The 17,412-nt window shown below is 52.0% G+C and overlaps 4 protein-coding genes across 8 annotated transcripts in view; 3 read left to right on the forward strand and 1 right to left on the reverse strand.

Moving 5' to 3' along the window:
* The first annotated feature begins 941 nt into the window (after positions 1-941).
* Positions 942-7,969, forward strand: TPP1 (tripeptidyl peptidase 1). The gene is made up of 13 exons (XM_046685812.1): positions 942-1,018; positions 1,133-1,204; positions 1,495-1,634; positions 2,820-2,970; positions 3,183-3,310; positions 3,463-3,641; positions 3,829-4,027; positions 4,176-4,364; positions 4,600-4,669; positions 5,109-5,229; positions 5,309-5,467; positions 5,644-5,769; positions 5,948-7,969. Exons 1-13 carry the CDS (start codon positions 975-977, stop codon positions 6,086-6,088), a joined length of 1,719 nt encoding a protein of 572 aa, XP_046541768.1. The 5' UTR covers positions 942-974; the 3' UTR covers positions 6,089-7,969.
* A 542-nt stretch (positions 7,970-8,511) lies between these two features.
* TAF10 (TATA-box binding protein associated factor 10) lies at positions 8,512-9,925 on the forward strand. Its single transcript, XM_046637942.1, has 5 exons — positions 8,512-8,766; positions 8,913-9,067; positions 9,305-9,369; positions 9,458-9,572; positions 9,755-9,925. Exons 1-5 carry the CDS (start codon positions 8,535-8,537, stop codon positions 9,842-9,844), a joined length of 657 nt encoding a protein of 218 aa, XP_046493898.1. The 5' UTR covers positions 8,512-8,534; the 3' UTR covers positions 9,845-9,925.
* ILK (integrin linked kinase) lies at positions 9,894-16,562 on the reverse strand. Of its 2 annotated transcripts, none has more exons than XM_046637940.1 (13): positions 16,428-16,562; positions 15,863-15,997; positions 12,560-12,725; positions 12,301-12,396; positions 12,001-12,097; positions 11,816-11,899; positions 11,629-11,714; positions 11,377-11,486; positions 11,138-11,265; positions 10,930-11,051; positions 10,730-10,829; positions 10,487-10,617; positions 9,894-10,305 (listed from the first exon to the last, which is right to left on the reverse strand). In XM_046637940.1, the coding sequence occupies exons 2-13, from the start codon at positions 15,949-15,951 to the stop codon at positions 10,156-10,158; spliced, it is 1,359 nt and encodes a 452-aa protein (XP_046493896.1). In that variant the 5' UTR covers positions 15,952-15,997; positions 16,428-16,562; the 3' UTR covers positions 9,894-10,155. The 2 variants fall into 2 exon arrangements, with proteins under 2 accessions (XP_046493896.1, XP_046493897.1); XM_046637941.1 differs by lacking the exon at positions 16,428-16,562 and adding an exon at positions 15,425-15,660 and having other exon boundaries at positions 15,863-15,998.
* A 23-nt stretch (positions 16,563-16,585) lies between these two features.
* RRP8 (ribosomal RNA processing 8) overlaps positions 16,586-17,412 on the forward strand; it is a 45,355-nt gene continuing 44,528 nt past the window's right edge. For all 4 annotated transcript variants that reach the window (XM_046637936.1, XM_046637939.1, XM_046637938.1 and 1 more), the window contains exon 1: positions 16,586-16,823. In XM_046637936.1, the coding sequence (XP_046493892.1) occupies positions 16,725-16,823 (99 nt within the window). In that variant the 5' untranslated portion in view covers positions 16,586-16,724. The remainder of the gene's footprint in view (positions 16,824-17,412) is intronic.

Genomic DNA, 17,412 nt, shown 5'->3' on the forward strand with positions numbered 1-17,412 from the left:
ATGGGCAGGAGGGCAGGGAAAAGGCAGACAGCAGGGGCTTGCTTGTGGCAGTGACCTACAGAGGGATTGGCTGGATGGGGAGAGATCTTAGGGATGACCGGCTCCAGGCCTGAGGGTCTTCAAGGAGGAAGGGATGGATACGAGAGCAGCCAAGGGTGTGTTTTTCCCAGGGCTACTATATATCCACATGTAATAATAGCTCCCATTCATTGAGCCTTTGCCATGTCAGGCTCTCTGCTGAGTGATTTGCCTGCTTTATCTCTGTAAATTCTCACTGCAACCCTGAGGCAGAGCACTTTTAATATAATCGTCTCCATATTCTAAAGGAAGAAATCTAGGCTCCCCGCGGTTAGGGGACTTTCAAGATATCATACAGCTAGGAAGAACCAGGGTCTATGGGTCTATGGCCTTCAGAGCTCCTTTCTTCCTTCCTCCCTCCCTTCCTTCCTCCCTTCCTCCCTCCCTCCCTTCTTTTTTCTATTTTATTTTTTATTGAGGTCATGATAGTTTACAACCTTGTGAAATTTCAGTTGTACATTATTATTTGTCAGTCATGTTGTAGGTTCACCACTTCACCCTTTGTGCCCACCCCCGACCCCCCTTTCCCCTGGTAACCACTAATCTGATCTCTTTGTCCACGTGTTTATCTTCCACATATGAGTGGAGTCATACAGAGATTGTCTTTCTCTATCTGGCTTATTTCACTGAACATAATACCCTCAAGGTCCAGAGCCTCGTTCTTAAACACCTCCCATACACCCTGTGGTGCGTCCTGCTTGGACTCTGGCAGCAGGGAGGAGCCCTGGGCTTACCCAGAGCTTGATGGGCCACAGAGAGAGAATGAGAATCGAGTGGCAGCCCCACCCGTTCCCCAGAATTCAGGACCGCCCCAGTGAAGGGAGGAGCCAGCAACGTCACTAGTTTCTAGAGGGGTGGTGATGGTGCTGGAATGTAGGGCTCATGTGATCCGTCACATGACAGCAGATCTGCAGAAAGGTGGAATGGGACTCCGAGCCTGGTGAGAGATTAGGGGGCCCCCGGGAGAAGGGGATCACATTGGAGGGAGTTGTTGGAGGGCGGGAATGCAGTGACAGTCTGGCTGCCGCTGAAACTCCACCTGCCGCCCCTGCAGCCTCCTCGGGCTTCTTGCCCTCTTTGTCACTGGCAAATGCAGTTACAGCCCAGAGCCTGACCAGCTGCGGACGTAAGTTGATTTAGCACTGACTGCCCCCTTCCCTATGCCCTGTCCTGCACCCACTGTCCTGGTCCTAGCCTCCCTCACCCCCTTACCACCTCCTGGTACCCACTCCTGGTAGCCACTCCATAGTCTCATCCCCAGGTTCCCAGGCCCAGTCCCCAATCACTCACCTCTGTGAGCCATATCTGCTTCTGGGATCCTACCCAAGGACTCAGCCCCTAATCTGGAACCTTCCATGACTATTATTTCCCATCCCCACCCTAATGAAGACCATATTCCTGACCCTGACTCTGCAGGCTGCCCCCAGGCTGGGTGTCCCTGGGCCGTGTGGACCCTGAGGAAGAGCTGAGTCTCACCTTTGCCCTGAGACAGCAGAACCTGGAGAGACTGTCCAAGCTGGTGCAGGCTGTGTCGGATCCCAGCTCTCCTCGATACGGTGCATGTCGGGACTGGGGGTGGGATGTGGGATGCAGTGGAGGGGGACACAGGGCTGGGCTGAGCATGGGATGGTGCAGATCACATCAGAGTCATGCTGTCAGTGCCTGTCGAGGGGTGATATAGAGCAGATGAACAGCAGTGGCTCTCATTGAACAGTTTCTGAATAAAAAAGTGAACTGGAACTAATCTGTCTGAAACTAACTCACATTCTTTCCCTCAAAACTTTCCACCTGTGTTCATCAGGCTAAAAACCTAAAACTAGAAGCAGTTAAGAGCACAGGCTTTGTGATCAGATCTGGATTCAGATTCTGACTATATTGCTTACCAGCTACCAGACAAAGGGGAAGTAGCACCTAGTACATATAGGGGCTCAAACCGCTCCCCAACCCTCAAATCTACTCCCATTTCCTCCTCCATTCAGACACTAAGGCTACCAGTTCCAACTCCAAAATAGCCTTTGGAGGAGTCTGCTTCTCACCATCCCTTGTTGCCACCAACTCAGTTGTGTTGCCTGCAGGTCTGCAGACTTCCCTCCACTCCACTCCCCACTCTATTCCTCACTCTGCTCCCAAACAGTCAATGTTTTGCTCCAACGGTCAAGCTGCATTGAGTCCTTCCCCAGCTCCTTTATGTCCATAAAAATGTCCAAAAAAAAGTCCTTTATGGTGGGGGGAAGAGTGGTGTGTGTGTGAGGGGGCAGTCTCAGATTCACCCAGGAGGCGTGTGCATGACTCCATGCAGGAAAACAGTGACTCACTATCATGTTAAGCTTAAAATCAACAAGTATGAAGATTTGAGCTACATTAGATATCTTATAATTGGCTCTGAAAGTTTTGAAAACTTCTATTGGAGATAAACTTAAAATGGGAATTTTTAATTTATTAACGTCATTTGTTTTTCATGATTGTGGCGATGCATGCCATGGTGCAGCATTTGCAACCTACTGACATTTACAATAAATCCATACTCCTGGCCATGGCATTCCAAGTCTCTCCAGCTATTTCTTCCCCCAGATACAGCCTGCACTTACACAGCCTGCCTTTTTGCCAGAAACTTCCCATTCATCCCTCAAGACACTGCTCCAGGTTCCCTGGGAAGTCCCAGTGTCTTCTGGTTGAAGTCAAAAAAGGGCAACTTGGAAAAGCAACAAATGAAGGCAAGCACCTCTATCGAATCCCTGCAGGAAAATACCTGACCCTAGAGGATGTGGCTGAACTGATCCGGCCATTACCACTAACCCTCAGCACGGTCCAAAAATGGCTCTTGGCAGCTGGAGCCCGGAACTGCCACTCAGTGACTACACAGGACTTTCTGACTTGCTGGCTGAGTGTCCGGTGAGAGAGAATGTTTTCCCTGTGGAGGGTACCAATAATCCCATTAGGAAGACTAGTTGCCCCAATGGGAGGCAGTTGAGAGCTTGCTGGGGGCTTGTGGGTGAGAGCTAGTGCATGGGGAGACAAAGATTAACTGTCCAGTGATGCTCAGGCAGCCTCGGTTACTCTGTTCCATGCTTTCTGACCTCTGTTCTCTGATCTCTGATCTCCAGACAGGCAGAGCTGCTGCTCTCTGGGGCTGAGTTTCATCGCTATGTGGGAGGACCTACAGAGACCCATGTCGTAAGGTCCCCACGTCCCTACCAGCTCCCCAAGGCTTTGGCCTCCCATGTGGACTTTGGTAATACCCAGTGGGATTGGTGGGGGTTGGAGCAAGCACAGCCAGGGGCTGGAGAAGTTTAGATGCCTTGGGGGGTTTTGGCGTGGGGTCAGCAGTAAAGTGGGGGTTGGAGTCTAAAAGATCTCCTCCTCAAGTCTGACCCTTCCCCACAGTGGGGGGGCTGCACCGCTTTCCCCCCACATCATCCCTGAGGCAACGCCCTGAGCCACAGGTGGCAGGGACTGTTGGCCTGCACCTGGGGGTGACCCCATCTGTCATCCGTGAGCGATACAACTTGACAGCACAAGACGTGGGCTCTGGCACAACCAACAACAGCCAAGCCTGTGCCCAGGTGAGCCATACAGATAGCCCAGGGTCTTCACAGCCTCCTCAAAGTGCCCGACCATACTGGGGCTTGCTCTCTGACTCTAATCCCTGGGTTTTCATCCCCTATCCTGTGATCTGGGACAGTACCCCCTGCCCAGAACCTTGGGGCTGCATCCTCTGACCCATGATATCTGCTCTGACTCCCTCCATAGTTCCTGGAACAGTATTTCCGTGACTCAGACCTGGCTGAGTTCATGCGCCTCTTTGGTGGGAACTTTGCACACCAGGCATCAGTAGCCCGCGTCATCGGACAACAGGGCCGGGGCCTGGCTGGGATCGAGGCCAGTCTAGATGTACAGTACCTGATGAGTGCTGGTGCCAACATCTCCACCTGGGTCTACAGTAACCCTGGTACTGCCAAGGGGACTGGTTGGTGGGGAGAGGGGTGGGGGTGAGTGTTGATCCCTGCTCCCTGTAGAGAATCCCATGAGCTAGAGGGAGAGCCTGACAATGCCCCCCAATGACTGCTCTTGTGCCCCACCCCTCAAAACAAATTCAGGCCGGCACGAGTCACAAGAGCCCTTCCTGCAGTGGCTCCTACTGCTCAGTAATGAGTCAGCCCTGCCACATGTGCACACCGTGAGCTATGGGGATGACGAGGACTCCCTCAGCAGTGCCTACATCCAACGGGTCAACACTGAGTTCATGAAGGCTGCTGCTCGGGGTCTTACCCTCCTCTTTGCCTCAGGTGACCTCCTATTCTAAGCTTAGACCCCCCTGCCTCACTCACCCAACCTGAGATATTTGACCCCTGAACCTGATCTCTGACTCATAATCTGAGCTCAACAGGGACCACCGCCCTGAGCTCTAAACTTTGATCTCTTGCAGTAATGATTAAAACTTGAATTTCCTCTCTGACATCTGAACACACATACCAAGCTCTGACCAATTAATCTGAGCACTAAACTCAGTCTCTCTCCCAGGTGACAGTGGGGCTGGGTGTTGGTCTGTCTCTGGAAGACATCAGTTCCGTCCGAGCTTCCCTGCCTCCAGGTAAGCACCCTGGCTCACCACTTACCTGTGACTATCAACCTTTCATCTGTCACCTCATGACCTGGAACCTTTGCCTGACCCCATCAGGTGCTCCTGTGGCTCAGCCCTCGGCTTTACCTGCTCTGGTTACTGCACTCCCCTCTTCTTCCTGTAGGTCCCAGGCCCCAAGTCTCCTGAGTAGGACACAACTCCCACTGTTCCTCTTCCTCAGTCCCCAGGCATTTTAGTGGAAGATTTGGTGGGTGTTCTGTAGGGAAAAGTGTGCACAGTCACCTCAGGCCATGCCTTAAGGGCCAAAACCTCTTAGTTATCCCCCTGTACATGCTTCCCTACAGAGTCCAGACCCTCCAGCAAGATATAGGCCATACTCCCCCATTCTCACACATTTTGGAGGTCCCCTTGGGACCCCTACAATCTGAGTGCTGTCTTCTGCCCTCAGTCCTTATGTTACCACGGTGGGAGGCACATCCTTCCAGAATCCTTTCCGAGTCACGAATGAAGTTGTTGACTATATCAGTGGTGGTGGCTTTAGCAATGTGTTCCCACAGCCTTCATACCAGGTACGTGTATGTTTGTGTGGGCGGATGGGTGGAGGATCCTCAGTTCAGCAAACAAGACTCACTCAACAATGCCTTTCAGGAGGACGCTGTAGCCCACTTCCTGAGCTCCAGCCCCAACTTGCCACCATCCAGTTACTTCAATGCCAGTGGCCGTGCCTACCCAGATGTGGCTGCACTTTCTGATGGCTACTGGGTGGTCAGGAACAACGTGCCCATTCCATGGGTGTCTGGTACCTCGGTGAGAATCAGCCTGACTCCAAAACCCCCACTCAGCAACTACTCTTACCTTCTACCCAAAAGACCTTGCACCCAGAACCCCGACTCCTCAGAAGCTTCTGATACTTTCAAATATCCCTCTCCCAAAGTCCAAACACTCTGAACCCCTAACCTCTACTTGCATGCTCACCCTTGCAGGCCTCTACTCCAGTGTTTGGGGGCCTCCTATCCCTGATAAATGAACACAGAATCCTCAGTGGTCACCCTCCTCTTGGCTTTCTCAACCCAAGACTCTACCAGCAGCGTGGGGCAGGCCTCTTTGATGTGAGTGTGGAAGGGGAGGGTGCAGACATTTTCCTTAGGGTATGGGGAGTGCTAAGATGAACTTGAGGGCACTTCTGATGGTGTGGGAGGACCCTGGAATGTGAATACAGGGTGAGGGAATGCAGTCTCTTAGTACTGGGACAAGCAGACACAAATCTGATGCCCATTTTCTCCCTAGGTAACCCGTGGCTGCCATGAGTCCTGTCTGAATGAAGAGGTGCAGGGTCAGGGTTTCTGCTCCGGCCCTGGCTGGGATCCTGTGACAGGCTGGGGAACACCCAACTTTCCAGCCCTACTGAAGACACTAATCAACCCTTGACCCTTTCCTGCTAACAGAGTGGGCCTGACTCCTCCCCCACCGCTGGTGGCTCGGTCCCTTGTTCTGCACTGTTGGAAGCCCTGATGAACCCTCAAGTGTTGACTGCTGCAGACAGCTTATCTCCCTAACCCCGAAATGCTGTGAGCTTGACTTGACTCCCAAACCTACTCTATTCCATCATACTCAGGTCTCCCTACTCCTGCCTCAGGTTCCTCTACAGATAGTATAACCAGTACTGTTTGGGAGCCTCCCCAACCCCCTCTCCCCATTTCTTCTTTCTCCTTTCAACCAGACTTTTCCAAAGGGTTGTCTACACTGTTTGTATATATTATTTCACCTGATGTTTGCTCCTCAATTCATTGCAACAAAACCTCTGCTCTCATTTTATCACTTTTTCAACTAACATTGAGAAACAATGGCCTCCCTGCTGCTTCATCCAGTACACATGTCTCAATCTCTGCTTTAGGGGCTCTTTGTCATAGTTGCCCACTCGCTCTCCTTCCTTAGCTTCCAGTACTTAACTTCTCTGACCATTCCCTCTTCCTCTGTCATTCCCTCTTCCTCCTTCTCTTTCTCTGTTCCTCATTGAATGTTGGTGTACTTCACTGCTCCATCCTTAGTCTTTTGTTCTTGTCACCCTACCCATTGTCCCCTGGAAGAAATCAATCACTGGCATCCATAGCCATCATCATCTCCCTAAATCAGATTTTCTATCTAATGGGGATTGATATCTCAAATGCAAGATGTGTGATACCCAACTCTTGATCTCCCTCCTTCCCCATCACAAACTGTTCTCTTTTGTTTCTTGGTAAATGAGACTATGCTTCCTCAAAGAAAGCCAGAAACCTATGTGTCATCCCAGACTCCCATTTCCTTCACTTCCCCCACCACCACCTCCAATCAACAAGTCCTATTGACTTTACCTCTTAAATATATCTTTATCAATCCACAAGTCCTGCCAATTATATATCCTAAATATATCTAGAACTAATCTACTTCTCTCCATCCCCACTGCTACTACATTAGCTTAGAGCCACATTCTCTCTCCTCTGAACTGCAGGAGGCCCTTGCAAAAAGTGTCCTTACTTCCTGCCCTTCCCTAAACCATCTTCCAGAGTAAAATGCAAATCCCATCAGGTCATTTACTTGATTGAGATCCCTCAAAGACTACTGGATAAAGTTCAAGCTTTTTACTATGACTCACAAATCTGATCCCTCTCTTGCTATTTGTTCCTGAGTAACAAGTTGTTTATCCTCCCCATTACCCTGCTCGCTACACTTTCACTTTTGCTCAACAGATTCTGTGCCCTTAATACTACCCCTGACTACCACTAACACTACCTACTATGCTCTTTGCCTGGTTGATTTCTGGGATTCTTTTAAGAATCAGCTCAAAAGTCACCTTCTCTTGTGAACCTTTTGGCTCCCTGAAACTAGTTGATTTTGGCACAGCAGAAAAATCAGATTTTTGAAACCAAACCTGTTTGATTCTTGATTCTGATATAGACTAGGAGAGAGCCTTGGGCAAGTACATTCATTTCCCTGAGCCTTTTTCCTCCTCTGTTAAGTGGGGATATCCATACCTGCCTCTCATAACAAGCAGGGAATAATTAAATGGAATCAAGTTGATAGAGCACCTGACACACAGAAAAGTAAGCAGATGTTAGTTCCTTTCTCCCTTGCACTGCACTCCATGTCTACCTCTAGAATTGTAAATCCCACATAATATTAAAATTGCCAGTTTACCTGTTTGCCTCCTTTTCCAAGACCGTTGGTGCCTAGAGGACTAGAATCTTGTCCTACTTAACCTTGTATTCCCAGGCCCTAGCTCAGGATTGGCAAGTAGGAATTAAATAAACATTTGCTGCATTTAAAACCCTACTTTTTCACTTGCTGTGATCTTGCATGTTGTCTACTCAGGCTGAAATACCTCTTTCACCATCTACAGCAACACTATGTGCGCCTTCCTGCTGCCCTCATTTCTCCGGGCAGCTGGCGAAGAGGGGGGCTTTCCAATTCTATTAATAACCCTTAAAAGGCTGAATGAGAGAACTATAAAGGATGCAGACTGGCAGGCAACCTGTGGTCGAGGGCCCATGAGGCCCAAAGCAAGGTCTTTAGGCGTCAGGTTTAATGAGAGGTCCCAGATCCACAGAAGAGAGTCCTCGACATTCAAGGGTTCCAATCCCAGTGGACCTGCCTAGAACACGGCGCGGTAGAGGGTGGAATGTCCGCAGCCAGCACCGTTCTCCTAGGCTGGGTCCCCGCCCTTCGGTCTCCGTCATCTAACTGGAGGATGGGCAACCGGTAAACCGAGAGGCCTAAGGGTGACAGCGAACACGGCGTGAGCGAGGCGAGTCGCGAGGCGTGTGACGTCACCCCTGGTGTGTGCGTAACGTGAGCGGAAGCGGAAGCGGCTCTGTTCGCCGCCTCTCCCACCGGCCCGATGAGCTGCAGCGGCTCCGGCGCGGACCCCGAGGCGGCGCCGGCCTCCGCCGCCTCGGCCCCGGGCCCGGCCCCCGCGGTCTCGGCCCCCGCCGCGCTGCCGGCCGGCACAGCTGCGGAGAACAAGGCCAGCCCCGTGGGGACAGCAGGGGGGCCTGGGGCTGGAGCCGCGGCAGCGGGCACGGGACCCGTGGCGGCGCGGGCCGGGGAGCCGGCCGAGCGGCGCGGGGCGGGTGAGGGCCGGGACGGGTGAGGGTGAGGGTGAGGGCAGCGCCTTGGGTTGGGCCCTGCGGCGGGTGAGGGCAGACGGTTTAGGGCAGACCTAGCCGGGGCTCTGCGCCCCTCACCTCCGTGTCTCAGTTTGCTGGTTCTCCTCCAGCTCCGGTGTCGGCAGGCGGCGCGGCGCCCCCGGAGGGGGCCATGTCTAATGGGGTTTACGTGCTGCCGAGCGCGGCCAACGGAGACGTGAAGCCAGTGGTGTCCAGCACGCCTCTGGTGGACTTCCTGATGCAGCTGGAGGATTACACGCCTACGGTGGGCTTACTGCCTGAACAAGGCTGTTGGCTCGCTCTCACGCCAACTTTCTGCCACACCAGCTGGATTTCCAGCGTCCTTTTGTATTTGCACCCCTACCTGCTCTTGTGATTTTAACCCCTCTGCCCACCCAAACTGTGAGCTTCGTGGTAGCCAGGCCTGGCCTTCCCCATTTCCCTCACCCTCTCACCCCAGTGCACGGGGCTAACACTGACAGTCGTCTAATTGATTTCTCAGATCCCAGATGCAGTGACCGGTTACTACCTGAACCGCGCTGGCTTTGAGGCCTCGGACCCACGCATGTGAGTAACCTCTGAGCTGGTTAGAGCCTTGGGTGCTTCTGTGGAGTCCGTTGTCCACCTCCTCCTCATACCAGTTTTTTCTCTCTAGAATTCGGCTCATCTCCCTAGCTGCCCAGAAATTCATCTCAGATATTGCCAACGATGCCCTACAGCACTGCAAAATGAAGGGCACAGCCTCTGGCAGCTCCCGAAGCAAGAGCAAGGTGTGAGGGGAGACTCATGGAGTCAGTAATTACCTCCCACAGCAGCGGAGGCCTAATTTATCCAGAAACCCCTTTGGGGAAACTAAGCCCTAGGGGAGGTGAAAGACCTACTCAGGGTCACCCACCTGGGACTGAAATCTGGGATTCCTGTGCTCAGCTGGTGCTCTTCCCTCTTCCCTCAGGACCGCAAGTACACTCTAACCATGGAGGACTTGACCCCTGCCCTCAGCGAGTATGGCATCAATGTGAAGAAGCCGCACTACTTCACCTGAGCCACCCAACCTAAATGTACTTCTCTGTCCCCTTGACCCCACACCAGCCTGTTTTCATAATAAACTTTATTGTGACAGGCAGGGCTGATCCCTCCCATGCTGGGAGACACCGTGTGGCAAGTGACAAAGCTCTGAGCCCAGCCCCTTTTGGGGCCACAGTGGTAGGGATGGGGGCAGGGGATGGGCCCCATGACTGGGGTAGTACCATGACTGGAGGCAGGGAAGGCAACCAGAGGCCTGTAGCTCTGGGGAGGCACACTCCCCTAACCGTGTCCTGACACCTCTGGAGTTTAGGCAGAGACTTTCCAGCCCTACTTGTCCTGCATCTTTTCCAGGATAGGCACAATCATGTCAAACTTGGGTCGCTTAGCAGGGTCTTCGTTCATGCAGATCTTCATGAGCTTACATACATGGGGGGAAATGCCTGGTGGGATGGTAGGTCGAAGGCCTTCCAGTGCCACCTGCAAATACAGGGAAAAACAAAGTGGGTCTCAGAACTTGAGTCATGTGGGGAGAGGCCTCTAGCCCTCAGGACAGGATTACTGTATACCCAAACAATGTGGGAAGAGCCCAGCCCCACCACAGTTATTGTCACTACCACCACCATTCCCCCAACACAAGTGTATACAGTTGTGCTCTCACCTTCATTCCAATCTCCATGTTGGAGAGGTCAGCAAAGGGTACCTCCCGTGTCACCAGTTCCCAGAGAAGCACTGCAAAACTCCACATGTCTGCTGAGCGTCTGTTTGTGTCTTCAGGCTTCTTCTGCAGAGCTGGAGGGATAGGACTTAGCTGTTCCAGCTGCCTGTCCTGTCCTGTCTCTGCCCCCTTCCATTACTACTGAGCTGGCCCTTCTCTACCTCCCAACATGATACCCTCACTCACCTTCAGGGGCTACCCAGGCAGGTGCATACATACGCCCAGGGCATTGGAAGGAGAACTTCACGTCGGCCATGCTGATTCGGGCAGTCATGTCCTCATCAATCTGAGGAAGAGAAGATAGATTTGTGGAAGGAGGTAAGTCCTATTCTAGATAGGGAAAGAGCTTCTGGGGGCCTGGGCCAGGAGTGAAGTTGTGACCTCACCATCACACTACGACTATTGAGTGCATGTCGTGGGATGAGGGGCTCTAGTGTGTGTAGGAAGGCCATGCCCCTTGCCATGTCCAATGCAAACTTCACAGCCTGGCTCTGGTCCACGACAAAATCTAAGAAAGAAGGCAACAGTCAAATACTTCGGAGAGGCTTACACACCCTCTCCCCCCTACAATGGAATTTGGCATCCTCTACTTACTGGTGCCTTCATGTAGTACATTGTACAGGGATCCATATGGCATCCAGTGTGTGATGAGGGTTGGGTGAGGAGCAGGTGGAGACTGACAGGCACCTAGCACTGGGAGCACATTTGGATGCGAGAAAATCCTGGGAGAGGGAGAGAGTGTCCCTGGCTGAGATTCAGCATAAAAGATCTCCCTCTGGGTGCTAGTCAGGGTTCCTTGGAACCGGCAGCTTCCAGTTTAGGCCTTGCCCCACCTGAGCCGGGGACATTCCTCGTTGAAGTCCCTGCTCTTCCTTGTACTCCAGTCTCGAACCTTCAGCACCTTCACAACGATGTCATTGCCCTGCCAGCGGCCCTTCCATAGCTGAGGGACAGGTAAGGGTTAGGAGGCTTTAACTAAGGCCACCGCTTTCTTGCCTGCTAACTGAAGGAGAAACTTAAAACAGGTGCAGAGCAGGTAATTTGTGGGGGCTTGGGGAGGGAGGGCCAAGAAGGGCGGGGGTCACCTCTCCAGAGTGATTCTCGTTGAGCTTCGCCAGGAAGTTGAGCTGTTTGAAGTCAATGCCGGAGTGTTTGTTCAGAGTCCCATTTCCTGAGAGTGTGGGTAGGTCAGGTACCCAGCTTCCCCCTAACCCAGCCCCAGGAGCCCAGGATTATTCCCTGTTATCACCCCTCCCCTCACAACTGACTCACGGGGTCGAGTGCGTGTGGTCCCCTTCCAGAATGTGTCCTTGTATGGAATACGGTTGAGATTCTGGCCCATCTTCTCTGCCCGTTCTGGGGAAGGAAGATAGACAGTCTTGGCCTCAGCTGTAGTATGGAGGGAGGAGATAGGCAGGGACAAGATGAGGGCGCAAGCTGGGGGGTGGAGGACAGACCTCGGAGAAGCTCTCTCAGGGGTGCTTTGGCTTTGTCCACAGGCATCTCTCCATACTTGTTACAGATGCTGACAAGGGCCCCATTAGCCACCAAGTCCTGTAATGAAAAGGTGGTTGTGATGAGGGCCCCTGCTACCTCCCTGGCAGTCACAACCAACCATGAATGCAGATACAGTACAAACCCTGTGAGTGTCATATACTCGGTAGTAGTCACAAGATGGATTGAGGGTTCCAGAATCTTCCACTCAGACTCAGACTTTGCTTCCCACTCAGCCCAGGGCTCGAGGCGTGAGTACTCACCTCTGCCACCTGATCTTGGCCCCAAAAACAGGCATAGTGCAGGGGCACGTTCCCATGCTCATTCACTGCATTGATGTCAGCTTTGTACTGCAGCAGCTGGTGCCAATGGCCAGAGACAGAAAGAGGCAGAAGGCACAGTCAGTCCTAAATAAGATGTGGCATTCGAGGAGGGAGAAGAGTACATATACTTTCTACAGTATATTATAGTGACTTCCAGGCATATATGTGATGTAGGTGACAGGGAGGGGTTCATAAATACCTTCTGTACAATATCACGGTGTCCATGACTGGCTGCCAGGTGCAGGGGGGTGTCATCCCCACGGTTCATCACATTGATTCGAGCACCCCGCATGATCAGCATCTCAACCACAGCAGAGCGGCCCTCTCGGCAGGCCCAGTGCAAGGGAGAGAAGCCATGATCGTCCCTTTGAGGAAGGGGCAATGGTCATTGATCTGGAGGTGGGATGGGGGCAAAGGCTTTGATACAGGAAAAACTGATAGTCACTCTGCATACTCTCCCTGGGAAACCTTACCTCTCCAGGACTTTGATTCTCATTCATGTCAGCAACTCCCAAAGCTGTCCAATACAGACCTTCCCCCAAGCTTCAAACCCAACCAACCACCACCTAATCCCATAAAGTCCATATGATTCGTTGTCTTCATCATCTCCCACCAACATTTCTTCCCTGGCACACCCTATCTCATTAAATGGTCACATTCTTCATCTGGTTTCCTCTGCATCGCTTATGTAACATCTGTTGGTCCTTTCCGTTTCTACTGCATCTCGTACATCCCTCTACTATAGTACTTGTCACACTGGATTGTAAAAATCTGTTAATGGGCTCTCTTGTCTATTAGACTGTAAAGTTGAGAAAATGGATTGACAGCAGGTGTTCACTGCATGTTTATGGGGGGCTGTCTGGAGAAGGAAGGCCACAACTCATGGGAGAGGGAGCAAGCTTACTGATTGGCTCTGGTACTGAGACTAAGATCTAAAAATGGAATGGAATTAAAGTGATGTTTAGGAAAGGTTTATAAGGAAAAGGAGAAGTGCTTTTGATAAGTCAATACTCATGAGGCCACCACATAAAACAAGATTCCTCTACTCAAGCAATCATGGACACAGAAAACAAGAAAATGAGAATGACTTCTTTAGAAAGAAAAGTGTACCTGACTTTTTTTCTTTCCCCAATGACATATATTTTATAAAGTAAAAAGTGTACAAAACACCCCAAAACAACTGGGTGGGAGCTGGTCCTGCCTGACAGCCTGGGGCCATAAAAGGAAATTCCCTCCAGTCCGGGGCAGCAGATCCAAGAGGCGGAGCAAGGGGCGGTCCGTGGTCCTGGCCGCAGCCTCCGGATGCCTTAGTGCTGCGGTCACTTCCCGTGTGGGGGCTCTAGGTGGGGCCTGGAGCTGCTTGGGGGTCTGGCCACCGTGGGCCATCCTGATGCCCCCCACAGCTGCTGAGGGTGGGGGGTGTGGCCTTTAACCTAATGATTTCCCTCCACAGCTGCCCTCATCTGCTCACAGAGATAACCAAAAGCTTTCCTGGGTATCCTCTGCCCACTCTCCGAAGCAATTACCACCCCAGGCTTATCAGTCAGTTTGCCTCCCAGTTCTTTAATATGTGCCCTGACTTATCAGCCTCCTGAAGGCTGTGGCCCCAGAGCAGGCCAGAGCCTGAAGGCAAAAGTTTGGGGACAAGGGTACTACCTACTGTCAGGCTGCCTGTCACCTCAAGGCCTGGACTTTAATCCCAAAGAGGCCAGCAGGGGGTTCACCCCCACCTCATATCCAGCATATAGCCAGCCAGCTTGTGCCTCCAAAGCTCAGCCCCTCAAACCAGCACCAAAGCCTTCCAGTTTCATTAATGTCACCCCTTTACCTTTTGGCAGCAGAGTCTTCCTAGTTGCTAGGCCCACTGGACAACTTCACTTAAGCCTTTATAACCCCAACAACAAAATAGTAACAGTGCTCACTGTCTTTATCAGGGCACCCTTTGAAGAAGTATATGAAAAACAGAACAAGTGACTGCAAATTATGGAGGAATACTAGAGCCTAATGGGAACCAGTGAAGCCTGGATGAAGATAACTAGTGTTCCTTACCTCTCAAACCTAAAAACTAAACTTTCCCAAACTTATAAAATTTTAAAATAAAAAAATTAAAATCCACTATCCTGAATCAACATTACTACTGCTTTTCTTACCTTCCTGTCTTGGCCAACCTTAAAGAACTTGTCTACACTCACTGTTTCTATTTCCTCACCTCCCATTCAACCTGCCACAAGGCCACTGCTTTGAGAGCAGGCATTACGTCTGATTCTGGGCCTGTAGTGCCCAGCACAGGAGGTATTCAGTATAGTTCCTTAAATGAAGGAACCCAGTGTCATCTGGTTTCTTTACCCATTTCCTTCTGAAACACCCCTCACAGAGATCATCAAATAAATATATCATTAATTGTAAATTCAGTGGTTAAAGTGCTCACGTTCCTTGACTTCTCCGTGGCCTATACTGCTGTTGACCACTCCCCCTTTGTTGAAACATTCACTTCTCTAAGCTTTACTAACATTTTCCTGTTTCTTCTTCAACCACCACTTGTTCATTTTCAGGCTTACAGGCTCTTCATCCCCTCTCCCTCACACCCATGTCTTCAGGTTTCATCTGTATGCTAATATCTTCCAAGTCTGTATCTCCAAGTCAGATCTCTCTCCTGAAATCCAAATCTGCATAACCAACAAGCTACTCAAGATTTCCACTTCGTTGTACTGTCATTTTAACATGTCCAGGGCAGAACTCATCATTCTTCAGTTGTCGTCCTCAGTAAAGGGAATCACCATCTACTGAAGTGCCCCAGTCAGAATCCTGGTCATCATCTTTGACCTTCCTCAATTCCTACACCAAGTCTCACCGATTCTTTATCCTAAAGGTTTCAGGACTCTGATCACTTCTTTTTCATATGACCCCATTCTAGTCCAAGCTATCACTTCTGGGACAGACTAGGCAATTGTTTCTCTTTACATCACCACTTGCTCTTCACAAAGCGTCCAAGATGACACTTAAGAAATGGACAATCTCATCATATCACCACACGGCTTTAAACACTTGTTCTTAGAATAAATACCTTATTATAACCTAAATATCCTTGCATGATCTGGCTGACTCCTGCAGACTTTTCCAGACTTATCTCCTGTCGTTCTCCACTTGTACTCAATGCTTCAGCCCACAGAAGCCCACAGCGATCTTCTATCCTCCAGCCATATGGAACTCCGGACAATTTCAGGGCACTCCGCTCTATCCCGCCTCCTAGGTTTTGTCCATGCAGTTCACTGAGGCTAGAAAGCTCTCTGCAGCCTCTGCCTGTGAAACTCTTATTCATCAGTCAAGATTCAGCTCAAATACAGCTTCCTCTGTGGAGACCCCCTGCCACCCACAAGCTGTGCTTAGCATTCATCACACTGAATAGGAAAGTCAGCCGCCACCACCAGACGTGAAGCACCCCACATCGCGGAGACGAGCATGTCTTTGCCCTTCCTCTCACCCACCAAGCACCTCAGCTCACCCCTGGTTGAGGTCGTTCTCCGTGTTGTCCAGCCACAGGCGAACGGCAACCGCGTTGCCCTCCCGGCACTGAGTAAAAATGTCGTCCATAGCAGCGTCCCCGCGGTGAGTCCCCTAGACTGGGGAAACCTGGGGACTGTGGAGGGATCCAGGGAAGGGGGTGAGCCCCAAGTTTTGTCCCCCGCAGGAGACGAGCGTTCGTGTTGGGGGTGGGGGTCTGGGCACTGCGTCCCCGGCTACTGGAGGCCTGGGACGAAGTTCAGGGCAGCGGGATGATCCCCGACCGTGTCCCCTGGGTGCGAGGGAAAGGCGGTTCCGGGCGAGGTAGGGGCTGATTAGGAGGTAGTATCTCCTACAGGGACGTCAGAGAGCAAGCAAAGACACCCTACCCGCGAACAGAGCCGGGCGAGGAGGGAAGTTCAGGCGCCCTAAACCCTGGGGGACGCGATCGGGGGTCCTTCCCCGGGGGAGCTCTGGTTCCCTACTCGGAACTCAGCCGGAGTGAGGGGTGACGGGTTGGCAGGGCTCGAGACTTCGGGAGGGGGCACGCCTGCTCCCACACTCACCGGGATTCGGGCTGGAGGATCCTTCTCCGGGGTCCGGTCCGGCCGCGCCCGCCGTTCGGCCCCGCCCCTCGCTCTCTCCGGTCGGCGCGAGCCTCCTTTCCTCCCTCCTCCCTTGCCCTTCTAGCCCACCAGTGTCTGAACTCGATGGTTTTCGGCACTCCGCCGGCCGCTCTAGCCGCCGTCGCTATCACTCCTTGGTTTCCGGCTGCGTTCTGACTGTTCTGCGCCTTGTGATTCCTGGAGACGGGCTCTGCGCGTGGAGAGGTGCGTGGTCGCGTCCTCGCACTCCCCACCCGCATGTTCGAGGAGCCGGAGTGGGCCGAGGAGGCCCCGGCAGCCGCGGGCCTCGGGCCTGTGTCCTCATGGCCTCGGCCCTCGGCAGCCTCGAAGATCAAAGTAAGTGGCCCTGTAGGGGCACTGGAGCTGTTTCAGGCGGCGAAGCGGACCCTAGTGGGTCCCTGCGCTGGGGTACGCGGTGTGTGTGCGTGTGCGTTTGTATTAGGGGAAGGGGGAGTCTGCGGCCGACTGAAGATCCAGTAACTCCCAAAAGAAAATGACGTTGGAACTGAGGGAGAGTTGGTGAATAGAAGTTAGTGAAGCAAAGAGGGTTTCCTGGACAGGAAAAGCATGTGCAAAGACCCTGGGGCAAGAGAGCATGTCTTGTTAGGGTCACACAAACACAAAATAATCTGTGTGGTTGGAGCACAGACAGTGAAAGGATACCATTGAAATTGGAGTTGTGGATTAGAGGTTTTGCATATTTTAAGATTAATGAGAAGCCAATGAGGTGGTTTTAGCAGGGGAATGATTTCTTCAGATTTGTATTTTGAAAAGATTATTGGTTGCAGTGTGGAGATTGGATTGGAGAGAGCAAGAGTGAATGACAATGAATGGCCATCAGTACTACCATTCAAAAGGGGGTGGTGCAGAGGGGTCCTGAGAGCCTTCAAGCCGAGGATGGCCCAGGAGGACTTCAACGTAGAAG

This window comes from Equus quagga, chromosome 14 (genome assembly GCF_021613505.1).
Source record: "Equus quagga isolate Etosha38 chromosome 14, UCLA_HA_Equagga_1.0, whole genome shotgun sequence".
Taxonomy (NCBI): Eukaryota; Metazoa; Chordata; class Mammalia; order Perissodactyla; family Equidae; genus Equus; species Equus quagga.